Source organism: Talaromyces amestolkiae (genome assembly GCF_001896365.1).
Source record: "Talaromyces amestolkiae strain CIB chromosome Unknown scaffold11.1, whole genome shotgun sequence".
Classification (NCBI taxonomy): Eukaryota; Fungi; Ascomycota; class Eurotiomycetes; order Eurotiales; family Trichocomaceae; genus Talaromyces; species Talaromyces amestolkiae.
This window is the reverse complement of record NW_024468047.1, coordinates 32,701-47,286: the sequence shown is the minus strand read 5'-3', so window position 1 is coordinate 47,286 and position 14,586 is coordinate 32,701. Positions and strand designations below refer to the sequence as shown.

Sequence of the window (14,586 nt, the reverse complement as noted above, 5' to 3'; positions counted from 1 at the left end):
CAACTATAAATGCATGCCATGCCATGCCATACCTTGCATGAACAATCCAGAATTGGCAGTCCGGAACAACCCCAATCTCAACATTTCACATTCCTTCCACGGAACAATATCTGTCACACTACTATGTACATATGCAACGTTAATTCCAAATCAGTCCCAAGCGAGCCTCCAAAAAAAGTAGATGATCAGCCGCGCCACCCGGGGGGAGTCGCTTCACACATCCGCGCACATTCCATTCAACTTCGACAAATGTATTCGGTCACATTCTTGACTCTATCTCAGAACATACACCATAGCTATCTGATCTATTCTGATTTAGCTCGGAAAACCACATGACTCGTTGAAGTGCAAATTCTGACTTGCATGGATCATCAATCGATGCACGGTCTGTCGCACAGCTAATGCACCGAAACCTCGTCGATCAATCTTGGCGCTAGTGCATCACTCCGGAGATTTTTTCTTTTGGGTTTAAAAATACACTAGGTACGTAAATTGAGAAATTGATTGAAGATTCTAGATTTGGTTAGTTTGTTGGTTGTTTTGTTGGTTGGTAATTCTATTTGATGCCCTTGATTCTAGACTATGAGGGGTTCATATATTATTATCGTTCTGTAAAAGCATTGGCTGGGTGAGACATGGTTTCTCCCCGAATATGCAGGGTACAGTGATTAACGCAGGGATCAGTATATTAATTTCACGGTTGGTGACGTAGCTGGAATATATCGAACAAGTCGTTGATCTTGAAGATTTGTCTCTATTAGGAAATTACGTACATGGATATCATAACAATCCGCCGGTTTAAAACCGATGCAAGAGCACTAAGACAATTGAGCCGCCCACAATAGTACAAGATTTTGTGTATTTCGCCAGTTCATTGTCTGGTCGACATGTTGGATGAAGATGTAGAAAATTGAGAGATTGTGTGAGACGGAGCGACTATTGTCTCCCAGGTGGAAAAGAAAATGCACAGAGAAAGGATGAGATCATGGTATCATCAAGACGAATAGGCTGGATTAAACAGCAAATGAAAGGCACGAACAGTAAGAAATTACCGAAGCGTGATGCATGCCGACAACGGCTGGAATAGGTAAATCACAGTGTAGAGTCGATACGAAAAACGATCGCTCTTAACGTCGCGAAACGCGAAAAGTCGGAAAATGACTATAAGGGCTAAAATGCCCAGAACCGCAGAGAGGCCCACGGTGGACCAGTCGAGGCGATGATCCAGAATGCGGTATTTTATGAGGAGGAATTGGGAGATGAAGACTCCGATAGAGATGTAGATGCGGCCTGTCTAAATTAGTAAAATGGTGCAGAGAGCAGAATAGAGGAGAACGTACAAGGCATGTCGCCCATGAGGATTGGGGTGGTGCGTCTACCCACAGCCAAATCACCAGGGACATCTCGAAGATCCTGTAAAGGAATCGGAAATAGTGTGTAGAGAGCGATGATCTTGATCCAGTTCCATCCCACTTCGTAAGGCGCACCACCAATCAGCCAAGCAGCCGTCAGCTGAGCAACGCATCCAAGACCGATGCACAAGTCCTTGGTAGGACCGAAATCGCCAAAGGACAAAAAGTTGTGTGCGAACGAAATGGCAATCCACATGGCAGACCAGATTCCGACCCGAAGATAGCAGCCGTAGGAGAAGTAGAGAACTGTCAAGACGGCCCAGCGAATACGCGCTGCCTTAAGACTGGTTGCGCCGGCCGCAATGGGACGATCGGGCTTGTTGATCTCATCTTCCTGAACGCCACATATTTGGTTCCCCACAACAAACGAGTAGAGGTACAAGAGTCCTAGAACGAGGGTTTCTTGAAGCCGTTAGTAGATAGTCAATATGCAAGTTGAGGTAAGTAACGCACTGGCAATCGCAATAATAATCTCCTCCGTAGGCGCATGGCGATAGAGCAAAGAAGCGGTCGTGAAGACGGGAATAGGAAGCATTCCCATGGACACATCGCGACGAATGAAGCCATAGCAGAGCTTGGCCTCATTCTTCGCAATCTCCCATACTTTCTCCATGGTAGTCGCCATTCTGTAATAAGCGGCCAACGTTGACAGTGCTGGAGCGAATGGACTCTCCGCAAAGTAGCAAAGATTGACCGACAGTTGCGACACTAGTGATGCTACTCGCAACTCAGGAGGCAGGATGCAAAGTGAAATAGCGTGTATATCAATGGCCTGGCGTGATGAGAGGGTGAGATCAATGACCAGCCCCAGGTTGACGGATTAAGCAGGTGAGTAATCAGCACCAGAAAAAAGAACGGCAGTGGACGAATTCGGCAAGGCTCTTTGTGGCAGACAAGAAAATTGAAGGAAATGTCCTGCTTTTAGGGTAATGAGTGTGTCATGTCTCCATATCCAGAGGCATTCTTTTTATATCCCTTTAGCGCTGATGATTTTCTGGTTGTTTGCTATGCGCCTAGCTGTTCTGCTCAGTATCCGTCCCGATTGTCTTGTTTGATGCGTACGGGGGTATAGCAATAATGAAGGTCTTGTTGGGGAGAATGCGATTTCTTTGTTCGATGTTTCGAGGGACAAACAGAATATGCGTGTTTCCTGGCTCGGCTTGGTATCAGGKATTTTTTACGTTCTTTTGGTGCCGTTCTGGTGAAACGGCGCAAACGAGGAATCTGAGTGAGGGTCGAAGGAGAGGATCGGTCGCGCGGCCGTGAAAGAATCAGTTGTCGAGATTGGATATCATTATCGCTGATGTCGACGGTCGACAGGAGCAGAATGCAGGAAGCGATACCAGATGGTCGGGGTTTGGGAGAAATGCAAGTTAAAGTAGAAAATTCTAGATCGCAGAGGCAAGGCAGTCAATATGGACTGGACTATAGGCTAAGATAGTATGGGCTGGCGTAATATCACAGAGTGGGGATTTGGGCCGGACAATGAGACAAAACGGGCTGGCCGGATGCGAATAGAGATAGATAGTTTAGTAGTCCCACCGTCAGATAGCGAACGAAGTGTCTGTATACACGGCGTACGGACAGAGAATTTCTGGTGTGCAATGAGAGAGAGTTCCCGGGGAGACCAAGTAAGGGCAGAGAGCGTACGCTGGGGATGGCGAGAACAGAGAATCACGATAAGAATTAATAATAGGTGACCGGTCAGTTCCAGGATTGCGATGCCAGCGTGTCTGTACATGGAGCCTGTGGTCAGATGGCAGAATGAGATCGCGAGAATGGCAGAAAGCAAAAAAGAATCACGGGCCGGCCTACTAAGTTAGTAACCATGTGGCGCATCTGAGAGTGCTAACTCTTTGGAAGTTAGCGTACCCCACGCTGTATGTGCGTACTGGTTTCCGGTGTTCCGTACCTGTGTTCGAAGTACAAGCAATAAGCTGTGGGTGGACTTTGCAGAGTCCAGAGCAGTCGTAGACTCACAGTTGTTGTATGTACCACGGCGGTCTCCGGACAAACTTGCCAGCAGAAAAATGCAGAAAGGAGAGAAGATTCTGCCGGAACAATACCGAAATACGCTAGCATACCAAATCATAAATTACAAGCCGCGACAAACTCTAATTGTCTCCTGGGATGACGAGTCAAAGCCCTTATCGCCACGCATTCTTTGAGAATCCCTGTCTATTCCCTCTTTGTGTGCTTATGTTGTTCGATTTTCCATGATGAGAAGATACACTGTACTACAAAGTAGAGTCAGGCCTGTATGGCATGCAGATGATCGGCGCAGTGCCGGAATATTAATTATTCATGATTTTCAGATGATCTCAACGTGCATTTCCTCGCCATTTCACTAATTTAGTACGGAGTACTTAGTACAGTACTGGTACGGTACTCGGGACGCTCGGTATTCGACCGCACCAGGAGCGAATCGCCAAAGCTCTTTCGGCTAACCCTGTTCGAGTACGTACTATTAGCAAGCGGTGATACAGGACGACGTGTACATGTACATATACATGTACAGGTACTTGTAAACATCGAACTAATGTGTACTCCTTTGTAATGCTCTGTATCATAGTGTAAATTGTGTACTACATTGCACGGTGGAAATATGCACAAAATATGTATGAGCACAATGCGTACCGTGGTTCGCCCTCGCTCCTTCCAAGTTTCTTGCGCCAAGACCCGCAGCCACGCAGCAATTGGCCAATCACACTGTCTCTGCCTCTGCTCCATCCGGCCGGCAGTTCTCTGGAACACGGCTGGATTAGGAAGGAGCTTGCCCACATACGGAGTACAGTATATAATTCGCGTGCTAATACTACTATACCCATACTATGACTAGTATATCTTCTACTCCGTACGGACATTTTGAAACCACTACGGACGAGTACGTCCTTGAGAAAAAGAAATATCGTTCCTTCTAGTCATCCCATTCTCCACCACGACGTATGAACTTCAGAGTCACCCACCTTGACAGGACAGCGAACGCATAGGGGCCAAATCCTGCTCGTCGGGCGAACTCCTCCGCTGAAGTATCGTTCATTGACGCTTGATCCGTGTAACGAGTTCGAACGACGGAATCCTCGTACGTACACTGCATATACCACGTGGATTGGAAGTATGGGTATTGACAGTACTCAAATGCGTCTCATATTACGGGATTCGGTATTGCGGTCAGACGTCAAACATGGACAAAAAATAATGTATACGAGCGAACTATACTTAAACGCATCCTCGCAACTCTATCAAGCCACGTTAAAACTCAAGTCACATATCTATGCAGTAGCGGTTATACGAATGACAAACATTCACAAGCGAGATCAAGACTGCCAACTAGGGCTCCGGATAAGTCTTCCGTGTTTGTGCGCTCAAACGGTGTCACTGAGTCAGGAAGCCCCTTGATAAGTCCTTCATCCCTGTAGCACTAAGTCGGCAACATGGCCCGATCGGTCAAGCGTCTTCGCTGTCAACTTGTCATACTTACTTAATACCATCGCCGATCATGCCTTGAGGTTGGTGGTAGGTAGTGTCTGTTCCGGCGGAATGGTACAGTTCTATCAATCAATTATGCTGTGTCATGTCCTCTCCGGACCATTGGGCTTGTCAAACTTGTGCCCCTTACAAACCCCTCGCACAAATTGACACCGGTAACCAACTTACCGGCATAGATTTACTGCCTGGGTGGTCGCATCGCGACATTTTGCACTTGCATTCGACATATCTACTCCGTGGTGGATATGCTTTGCGTCCCTTACTAAGCCAAGCACATCAGACAAAGAACCGCAAGGACCGCGGTCGACAGATCATCAATGCATACATATCTAGCGACGAGAACAAAGAGAACCATAAAACCATTGGCTGTCATTAGTTACTGATTCATAATCCTGCAGGCAGTCTCATCCGTGATGAAATTGCACGGTCGAGATCTGACAAGGTCATTGATACTGCATATACGCCTTGCGACGTTGTGTTTGGCAATTACAGGGTATATCAGACAAAGAATCGTTGTCTTTCGAAGCTTTGAGCATCATGAGATCAATCTGGTCTGATCTCATCCGGTACTTAAGAGATTGTCATGACCCGTCTCTACTCTCCATCCTGAGTAGAGATCGCAGTATGCAGTCTGATTCATGTACACCTTATTAAGCTCACGTGTTATGAGTTACACAACATCAAGTCTCCCGGAATATGTGTGTATACGTGTTTCCATACAAATGCCAGCCAACGACATCCACCTCAACGTAGCGGAACAAAGACATGTCTCGTCACATCTCAGTATCAAGCTTCAACACATCATCCCATTTCTTCAAAAACAAATCCATCTCAGCACTACTCCATGTCAAGCCTGGTCGCTTATCATTTCCTTGCTTCGCACCGTCGCCGTCGTCATCGCTGCCGTCCGGTGGCGAGCTATTACTTGCCGCAAGCGATCGCATTGAAAGCGAAAAGTTCGGATAAGAACTACTAAATTGTTCAGCGCCTCCAGTGCGGTACCATTCCAGCTCAAATTCCTTATAGAGTTGTTGCGCTTCCTCTGGTAAGACAATATTCTGCTCCCGTGCCGATAATTGAACTAGTCTCAGTATCCCTCTCGCAAGCTGGAATCGGCGAGCCATCGAGCGCGCTATCACCAAAAGCTCGACAAACGCTTGGCTGCTTCCGGGAGCATCGAGATCTTCGAGTAAGACGAACAGGCAAACAGTAGTGATTTGCATGTATTCCACGGGCTGATGTTCAATTCGTCGCCAATTGGAGCGGTAGGTATTCATGAGGTCGCGCACAGCTATTGCGGACGAAATACATTGTTGCTGTACAGATAATGCTGCGCTTGCGGGCGCAGAAGGGTGGACTTTGAGATAGCTGAAGATTGTGATTATGTAGATATGGTAGGACATACTGATCCCATGGTTAGCCTGTACGTCTAGCCCTGAGGGCATACAGATACTTACTGCATTCCCAAAACTGCCGGAGTCCAGCTCTGTCCTTCTTCGATACACTCCGGCAAAGAATGATACCAGCTTGTCAGCCGTTCGTAAAACGATTTTGTAACGCTCTCGACTTCGGCATAAGAACGTGATTTTCGTGTCTGTTCGTCTTGTTCTCCAGCGTTGAAGAATTCAATGACTTCGTACATGATGAGATGTAGGTCGAATGACTGGTTGTGTACGCAATTTCGATGTGCCGGCACAGGTTGACTTCGATACGGGTAAGTCATCCATGTATCTTTGGGATCGTGATCGACAGGTAGGTATGCTCTTTTCGGCGGTCGCATTGAGATTGGCGTGTGTAGAGCGAGATCTGCGAGACTTTTACACGTCAATATCTGCATTCTCTTTGATTTTGCGGTTGGACATACGTGAAGAAACTGAATATTCCCCGGACGCAAATTCCTATGGATCGCTCCATCGCATCCGCCTGTGGCCCTGCCTGCGCAATAATTTCATCCGCTCGTGCAACTAGATTGCGTATGGAAGTGATCGTTTGAGAAAAGTAATTGTGGCCAATCCGATCTTTGCCCATCAGGCATGTGCTATCTGTAGTTAGGCACTGTTTATAACCATGTAAAATGTAAGTAGGTACCTTAGAAAGAGGATGCCCAACCCCTGCACCGTCGTCAAATTGATCCTCCCCTCCAGCGCATCTAGATGTCTTTTGGCTTCATTGTAAAAGTGCTGTCCTCGCGAGTTAAGGTTGTCCGGTTTGCTGAATGCTTCCGGATAGCTCGAATACCACTGCATCAAATGTCAGTTCCATCCTCCTCGGTCTGTATATAGATATGAACTAACGCAAGCCTGCGATAAAATAATATTCACCAAAAACGGTGAGCAAAACGGAGAATTGACATCTCCCGACTTCATAGCCGCAATAAACAAATCCTTGTCAATCCAATTTCGAACGACATGATCCCACGTCAACCACAAAGATACTAAATGAGACACGAATCCGTTGTCTGTCGTAGCCTCTGTCCATGGTCTAGCCGATAACTCAAATAAAGGAATGTCCGTCAATCGGTCGATGTTCATAAAATTGCGCGGATTTGTGTCGGACATTGAAGAAAATGCATGCATATCCATTTGGACAGTACTCGATGGCATTGGACTCATCGACGACGCTGACGATGATGGCGCCCCCCAACTCGACGATTCCGGTGCCGACGCCGACACGGGATGTGACAGTCTCTCCATCCGGTTACCTACCGCGACTCGAATATCGTCGATGGACGCATTGCTTCGAATCAAAGCGAGCAGCTGCGTGGACTGATACCCGTCATCTCGCAACGCCTCAATCAACCCCAACAACAAATGCCGATCCTGCTCGAGGTCTTCGACTTTTCGTTTTAGGGCAAATCTCCGCCGTCCATCCGTCTCGTCGTTGATCTCGCAGTACAGAGAGTTTTCATGGCAGTTCTTACAGGGATTGGAACCGATACACTATTTTTCCAAATGACAGACCCAAACGGGAAGGTGAGAAGTCACTATTAGTCCATTGGAATTCCCGTTGTACAAGTATGAAACAGAAAACTGACAACAAAAGAATCCAAAGGTAGTGCGAACCTTGATTTTGCGTTTTTGACATTCGTTGCATGCGCGAGATGCGTTTTTAGGTCGAACGCGTCGCGGCATTGCGGTTTGACTGCGTTCACCGTCCGGAGTGTTACTCCATGGAGCCGGCACCAGATGGTGCAGTTTCGATCTATCGGCCGACATATTTCTAAGTCATGAGTTGAGTCAGAGGATAGATCTATCATCAATTAGCTTGTGTTAAAAGCTGGAATAAGGCAACCAACTATGAAAACAAGATAGCTTTTTTCAAGTGGTTGGTATTCCTGAAAAGCATGGATACGACCAACTCAGGCCCTGTCGAAACGCTCAGACCACCGCTCTGATATACATCCATGTACGGACGCCGCGTGATGTCAGATCACTGAGTTTGATAGGCCGTCGAATATAGGTACGCGGATTGAGAGTCGACAAAAAAGAAAGTCGTGCCGACCAGGGATTGGCACTGCTCTGCCGGTTGTTGTCAAAATTCAAGGCTGTCCCAGGTAAGTGAGGTGGTTGTTGTGATGCAGTTGGTAATCGACGAAAAACAAATTATTCAGACCGACACATTTAGAGCCGGACGCTAATTGACAGCTTAATTCGATCGCCCAGTTATAGCCGTGAGGAGAATGATGAGACAAACGACGATGCACCTCGCTTGGTATATCCCGAGAGATGCAGGCTGAATCCCTATTCGTGACAAATAACAGGAATGGCGCGCGGGATAGGATAGCGTCACCAAGTACCTAATGTAGTCGCGAACAAATGCAGTAAAATCAATCAAAACCGACCATAACCGAGCCTAGCAAGCAATGCCAAAATTTGACCAAAAAAACAAAGTGCGGCACTCCGCAAGCTGGCAGGTTGATACGTAGCGCTGGGAGACTTATGTCGTCGTTAAGCTTTTGTTTCCCTGTTTTTGACCCTGTCTTAGTTGTCCACAAATTATGGTGCGTTGGAGATATGCGAGACTATTTCCGATGCGGCACAAGAAGAAAAGGATTTTGAGAAGGATACGGAAATCGAAAACCGTGCAAAGTAAACTAAAACAAGAAAATAGAAAATCGAAAGGTACAGATATTCGAGGGGTGAAAACCGCAAAACGCCGATAGTGACCGAATCAGTCTAATCGTCAGTCAGCGTCTTGAAAAAGACCCAAACCAGGTTAGAATCGACGAGACGATCCACTCATCTCGAAAAGAAGAACCCATCCATTCGCAAATCCCGAAACTTGAGCGCCAAAAAAAAAAACTGGGCTCAACTATGTTGACTTGTAACTATTTCATTTTCTGGTATGGCCCACGTCGAAATGGAGTCTAGGCGAATCATTTTCATTGGGTTGGGAGTTACTTCCTGCGTGTTGACCTCATCGGGTTAATTTTGGTCTCCTTCGGCTCGACCAAGGTTACTACTGCACACCGCATTTGACATTCTCTATAGGTAGCTAGCTATTCACGGAGTATTATGCGATGTGATGGTGCCGAGAAGTAGTGATCAAGTGGGGGAGCGACGGGGCATGAGACGGTGAATCCTTCGAGGTCCTTCGCGCGTACCTTCTGCAACTTACGATATGGAGACAGCCAAAATAAAAAATAAAAAAAAAAAAGAATAAAAAGTCATTGAAGTTTCTTGTTAACCCTTTTCTTGCTTAATAGGTAGACTCAAGTATGTACTTGTACGCCTCGTATAAAAGTGTATACCGACAGCTAGGTGCAGTATCAAACTTGAAATGCCAGGATTGACGTTTACTACGTGCATACGGCCGCAGCTGGGCCGCTCGAATAGGCATGTCAATGTAATTCCTCTGGCATATGCACTGCTAAATCACTAGGTAGATTCTTCGCTATCCTTGAATCATGATTAGTCGCCCTACACCGCACCTCTCTATAAGCGGCAGGCAGGAAAAAAAAAATGGGACGTGTCAAAAAATTGGACAAGGGCGATAGAATGCAGTTCAGATCACGAGAGCACTCCGTTATGTTGGAAAAGTTTACGTGTAGGAAAATCTTGCAGAATGGAACGATCCAGTTGGGAACCCATGCATTTATCTTCAACAGGCATTCCGCCAATCCGAGCCAGATCACGGCGACATACCGTGGTGCCTCAGGAATTAACATCCCACGTAACCTAGTTACATTGTTACACTATACCTATACCCTCCTTTCAATAACGCAGTACCTTGAGTAGGCTAATGTGTTGAAGTTCGTAAACATAGACTTAAAAAATGATTCACAAGACGCGCTTAGCGTGCAAGCTACCCACTTCGAAGAAAAATCATCCTCTAGCCAACTCGACAGCAAGAAATGAATCAACGGTGTCAAATAGATACTACATACGTCAGCTGTTGGCTTAGCTCCGCTGTCCGGAACGGGCCGATGCTTTGGGCGCACATACACTACATGGCAAATGCACAGAATAATTCTTGAGACATGATGCTTAATTATTCGCCATTTTCGACTGTACTTGAATCGAGATTGGGTTGTTGTAAGCGAAATAGACTGCATCCCAAAAACTAGCTTCGACTCTGTATCCAGTCGGGATCGAAATATAGCTATGCGGGACGCGCCTCCCGCTGTTGCATTTCCGTTTCCTTCTGCCTGACTAGATTAGGTACATAATTGGGTCAGTGACCTGCAGCCTAAAACGTCTCTACAAGCCGAAAAAGGTCAATATATTGATATTTCGGTTTCACGATCGAAGGAGATGACTACTCCGCGTGAAATCCGCTAATCCCAGCACGAAGCCGGCCTTTCTCTATTCGTGGAACAAAGTCTGCAGTCTCAGAATCCCTTCGTGCATATCTTTTTGCATATGATGACGAGATCTTACTGCGTTTCTGCGGATCGTGTGCGGACTTGACTACGCGGTCAAAATGCAGTTGCGTACTTTGTTACTTCATTAATACGATGTACACCTGGTAACTTCAGAACATAGCGAGGGTAAATAAGAGACCATTGACACACTCTTCCTGTTGGAATAGAACTAAAAACTATCCACATTTGATATGTCATGCCATGTCATGTTGATTGATAATTCCTCATATCCTCTCAATTCTTCCTTGAATCAAATTTTCTAATTACAGAAGAACCTCAAATATCTGATAGTACATTGGAATCTCTATGTAGTATTTGGAATAGAGATCATAACAGATGTCAACGTTGATCGCAATGGCGTTGTCCGAAACCCGCTTCAGGGATCACTGGCAACCATCAACAGACGTCGATTGCGACTACAAGACCAACAAAGTCAGAATATTTGAAACCAATCCTGTAGGACCATGAGCACTTACGCAGCGGAAAGACATAGCTGGATTAGCACCGAGATCCGGGCATTGAGCATCGCCAACTACGATCCAGGTATTCTGATTGCAATCTGCGGCTTCAAAAAACACGCATCCATAGCAAGTTGTCTTTGAGCCAACGTCTGTAATTTCACTGATCAGGGCAGAGTCGGCCTTCATGTCCGTGCCATCACAAGCGGCAGGGTCGGCTTTTCCACCGTTGGTATACAGAGAGCACGTAACTCCTGATGGTGGACTACTTGCGCCAATGTTGACACAGCCTGTTCCATCGACGGTGCCTTGAAAGTGTTTGTAGTTTGAGTCGTCGGTTGGCTCGCAGTTGTCGACGTTGTCATAAACATAGACTTGAATTTTTCAGTTTAACACATCACATCATCGGTGTATGGGCTTCAGTGAGCTTACCTTCCCATGCAGTCGCGAGAATTGGGAGACTGGTCAAAACGGCCACGACTTGAAGGACGCGCATTGTGAAGATGGAATTGATTTTGGGATTAAAGGGGTCTTTGGTAATGAAATAGGGCAAGAGTGTTCTTTGGTGAAAGGATTTTCTTTCAGATTGATTGATGATACTGATCTCCAAATACTCTCGACCGGAGGCCTCTATTTATACAGAAACCTGATCATCTCCGTTGCAGAAATTTGACTTTTGATTCAATATAAAGCACACAAAAAACTCACGTTACATGATATTTGAGTAGAGGAGTGGAAAACCAACAACTGATCTTCACAATGTTGGCTGATAGACAACGGATCCTAGAAATGAAGTTATTCATGACCCATATTTCGGATTTACGTCGACTCGATGGATCTGAAGCGGGATCTGCCATTGCCAAAACAGTCGAAATGTTTTAATGTCGCTCCAATTGAGAGTCTGAAAGCCGGGATAGGATGTTGGAAATAATTCTATTGAGGAAAGAAGTGGGCATCGAGTATAACATGATTTATGCAATAGAACCGTGAAGGGCATGATCGCCGCGTCATGAAAACTCATCTTGAAAGGCGTAAGATGCCGGAAGAAATTTGAAACTACAGATTATTTGGGTAAACAAAAATACGAACGAAATGCCTGACTCTTTGCTTGTATTTTCACAAGAGTAATTCAGACGGCGGAGGATGAAAAGGCTCAAGGTCTGGTGGTTTCAATGATTGAATAGACGAAGCTAAGCAGGTGAACCAGAGCCGCGTATATTTTGACAAATAGAATTTGAAGATAAATCGTAGTAGTTGTGATCTATTTTAAGGACCATGGATGTTGGTAAGCTTTGTGGGTTTCTGGGGCGTGTTGGTTTTGGGGGCTAATTATCGACAAAATAAGTACAATGAGATAATGGGGACTACGGGGCATTGCAGGAAAAGATTTTATTGTAAGGACCAGGTACGTGGGTGTCAATTTGTCTGTATACATATACCACGTGCAGTGCCATATGAAAAATTGGTGTGTTACCAACACGAGCCTGGATCAGGGCCAGACTTAGGTACGTAGGTTACTACGTACATGATTTTTCCTGCCAAGCGGGGATTTTCTTTTCTTGCTGCCGCCGCTTTTGTGAGGGCGCTTATGGTCCCGCTCACTACGTAGATTTCAGTCCAGGCTCACACTCCCTGAGCAGCTCAGCATCATCACATAACCGAATTTGAGTCCGTATTTTCGCTCACTAAGCACAATCAGCTACTCACTGTTCGATATATCCTTTCATGGACACATGCTCCTTCTCAATTGACATTCACTTTTTTCTAACATTTTCAGAGACAGCTGGGGCATGATACACCCATGTAGGTTTACTAATGTTACAATATCACCGCTCTCGGAAGACTCATAGGTGTAGTACATGTATAGGCTTGATATGCTATAGCATGCTTTAGGAGTATAATGCTCTTACTTTGTCAGGGTAGAATTTATTCAGTTGGTCTCTCAGCTTGCGATGCCAAGCGAGCAATATATCTGAATCGAGGTCCCTCCCAGTCCACCAACCCTGAGTGAGCTGTGACCCTGTTGTCCCACACAACAACGGAGCGGGTAGTCCATTTGATGCGGCACTGAATATCCTGACTTAAGGCGATATGCTGGTAGAGAAAGTTCAGCAGCGCATCGCTTTCTTCCTTCTTGTAACCCACGATTGAGCGAGCAAACTGGGGTTGGATGTAAAGCGCTTTCTCACCTGTTGCCGGATGAGTTCGAACGAGAGGGTGCACAGAAGTGATTGGGTCCCTCCTCAACTGTCCACCATTCCGCAGAGCTTGCTGAGCTTGCTCATGCGCGGAATGCACGACTTTGAGCCCGGACAATCGCTCTCGAAATTCGGGGGAGAGTCGTTCATAAGCTTTGACCTGGTTGACAAATAAAGTGTCTCCGCCGCTCTCAGGGACTTCAATGGCAAATAAGAAGGTGGTTCCCGGAGGCTGCAATTCATAGCTCACATCACTGTGCCACGAAATGGATGTCGTTCTCGCCTTGAGTAATTCATCGTGACCTACATCTTTGGGCCCCCGGTAGACCATGTGGAGTTGGGGAAAGCCAGGAACAGCACCGCTGCAGGAGAAGTGAGCCCTGGGGCACTAAGTAGCGGCCAAAGGCGGCCTTATAAGATTGAGAGTGATTACCTGACTGGATGGACATGTAGCCTGCCGAAATAGCTCGCAAAATCAACAGCCTGCTGGATTGGAATAGTGGCAAAGTCCTGATCGTGGAACACCACAACCTTCAATCTGTCAGCTAGGTATTCCCAGTCAGACTTCTCAAAGTAGCATACCTTCTTCTGTGCCACGAGGAGAGCGAGTTCATCCTTTCCTTTGTTCTCCAGCTGAGAGAGCTGAACTCCTGTAACCTCAGCGCCTATCGATTTGGTAATATCGGATATCTTGACGCCTTCTTTCAGCAGGGACCTGAATTTGGGATCCGCATCCTTGCCATGCTCATAGTGCTCGAAGAGCTCAAGAGGCGCCATCCTGTGATTGCATCCGTATTAATTCTCGACTCTACTTGTAACAAAGTGGAGAACGCTGCATCTATACTTTTTTCCATTCTCGTTGCCCCAGTAGGGAAGACCATATCTGTCATAACCATAGTGTTAGCCTTGAGCCATTCACCCTGCAAATATCCACTCCTGTCTTGCACATACAATTCAAGAGGCGAGATTGCAGTGTTGTCGGTCGGTGGTGAGGTATCTGCCTTGTTGCGCAGCAGCGAGTGACCAACGTTACACTCCGCTGGTTCTTCTGTAGTTGCAAGAGTCGACATTTCTCATTCAATTTGTTATTGGATTCTCTCCAGAGCTGACACAGTCTTATGTTCCTGGTCGGGATCACCTCTTATGTGTGCGATGCTTCTAGTATG

The 14,586-nt window shown here is 46.3% G+C and overlaps 3 protein-coding genes across 3 annotated transcripts; all 3 read right to left on the bottom strand.

Annotated features, from left to right (window-relative positions):
* Positions 1–1,048: 1,048 nt before the first annotated feature.
* Positions 1,049–2,037, bottom strand: BHQ10_005987 (uncharacterized protein; the record flags this gene model as incomplete). The annotated part of the gene is made up of 3 exons (XM_040878522.1): positions 1,049–1,290; positions 1,341–1,814; positions 1,866–2,037. The coding sequence occupies 3 exons, from the start codon at positions 2,035–2,037 to the stop codon at positions 1,049–1,051; spliced, it is 888 nt and encodes a 295-aa protein (XP_040734491.1).
* Positions 2,038–5,674: 3,637 nt separating this feature from the next.
* On the bottom strand, positions 5,675–11,718 carry BHQ10_005986 (uncharacterized protein; the record flags this gene model as incomplete). The annotated part of the gene is made up of 7 exons (XM_040878521.1): positions 5,675–6,305; positions 6,359–6,715; positions 6,766–6,939; positions 6,990–7,141; positions 7,196–7,840; positions 11,241–11,596; positions 11,655–11,718. 7 exons carry the CDS (start codon positions 11,716–11,718, stop codon positions 5,675–5,677), a joined length of 2,379 nt encoding a protein of 792 aa, XP_040734490.1.
* A 1,430-nt stretch (positions 11,719–13,148) lies between these two features.
* On the bottom strand, positions 13,149–14,490 carry BHQ10_005985 (uncharacterized protein; the record flags this gene model as incomplete). The annotated part of the gene is made up of 5 exons (XM_040878520.1): positions 13,149–13,800; positions 13,854–13,951; positions 14,003–14,198; positions 14,265–14,303; positions 14,372–14,490. The coding sequence occupies 5 exons, from the start codon at positions 14,488–14,490 to the stop codon at positions 13,149–13,151; spliced, it is 1,104 nt and encodes a 367-aa protein (XP_040734489.1).
* Positions 14,491–14,586: the final 96 nt, after the last annotated feature.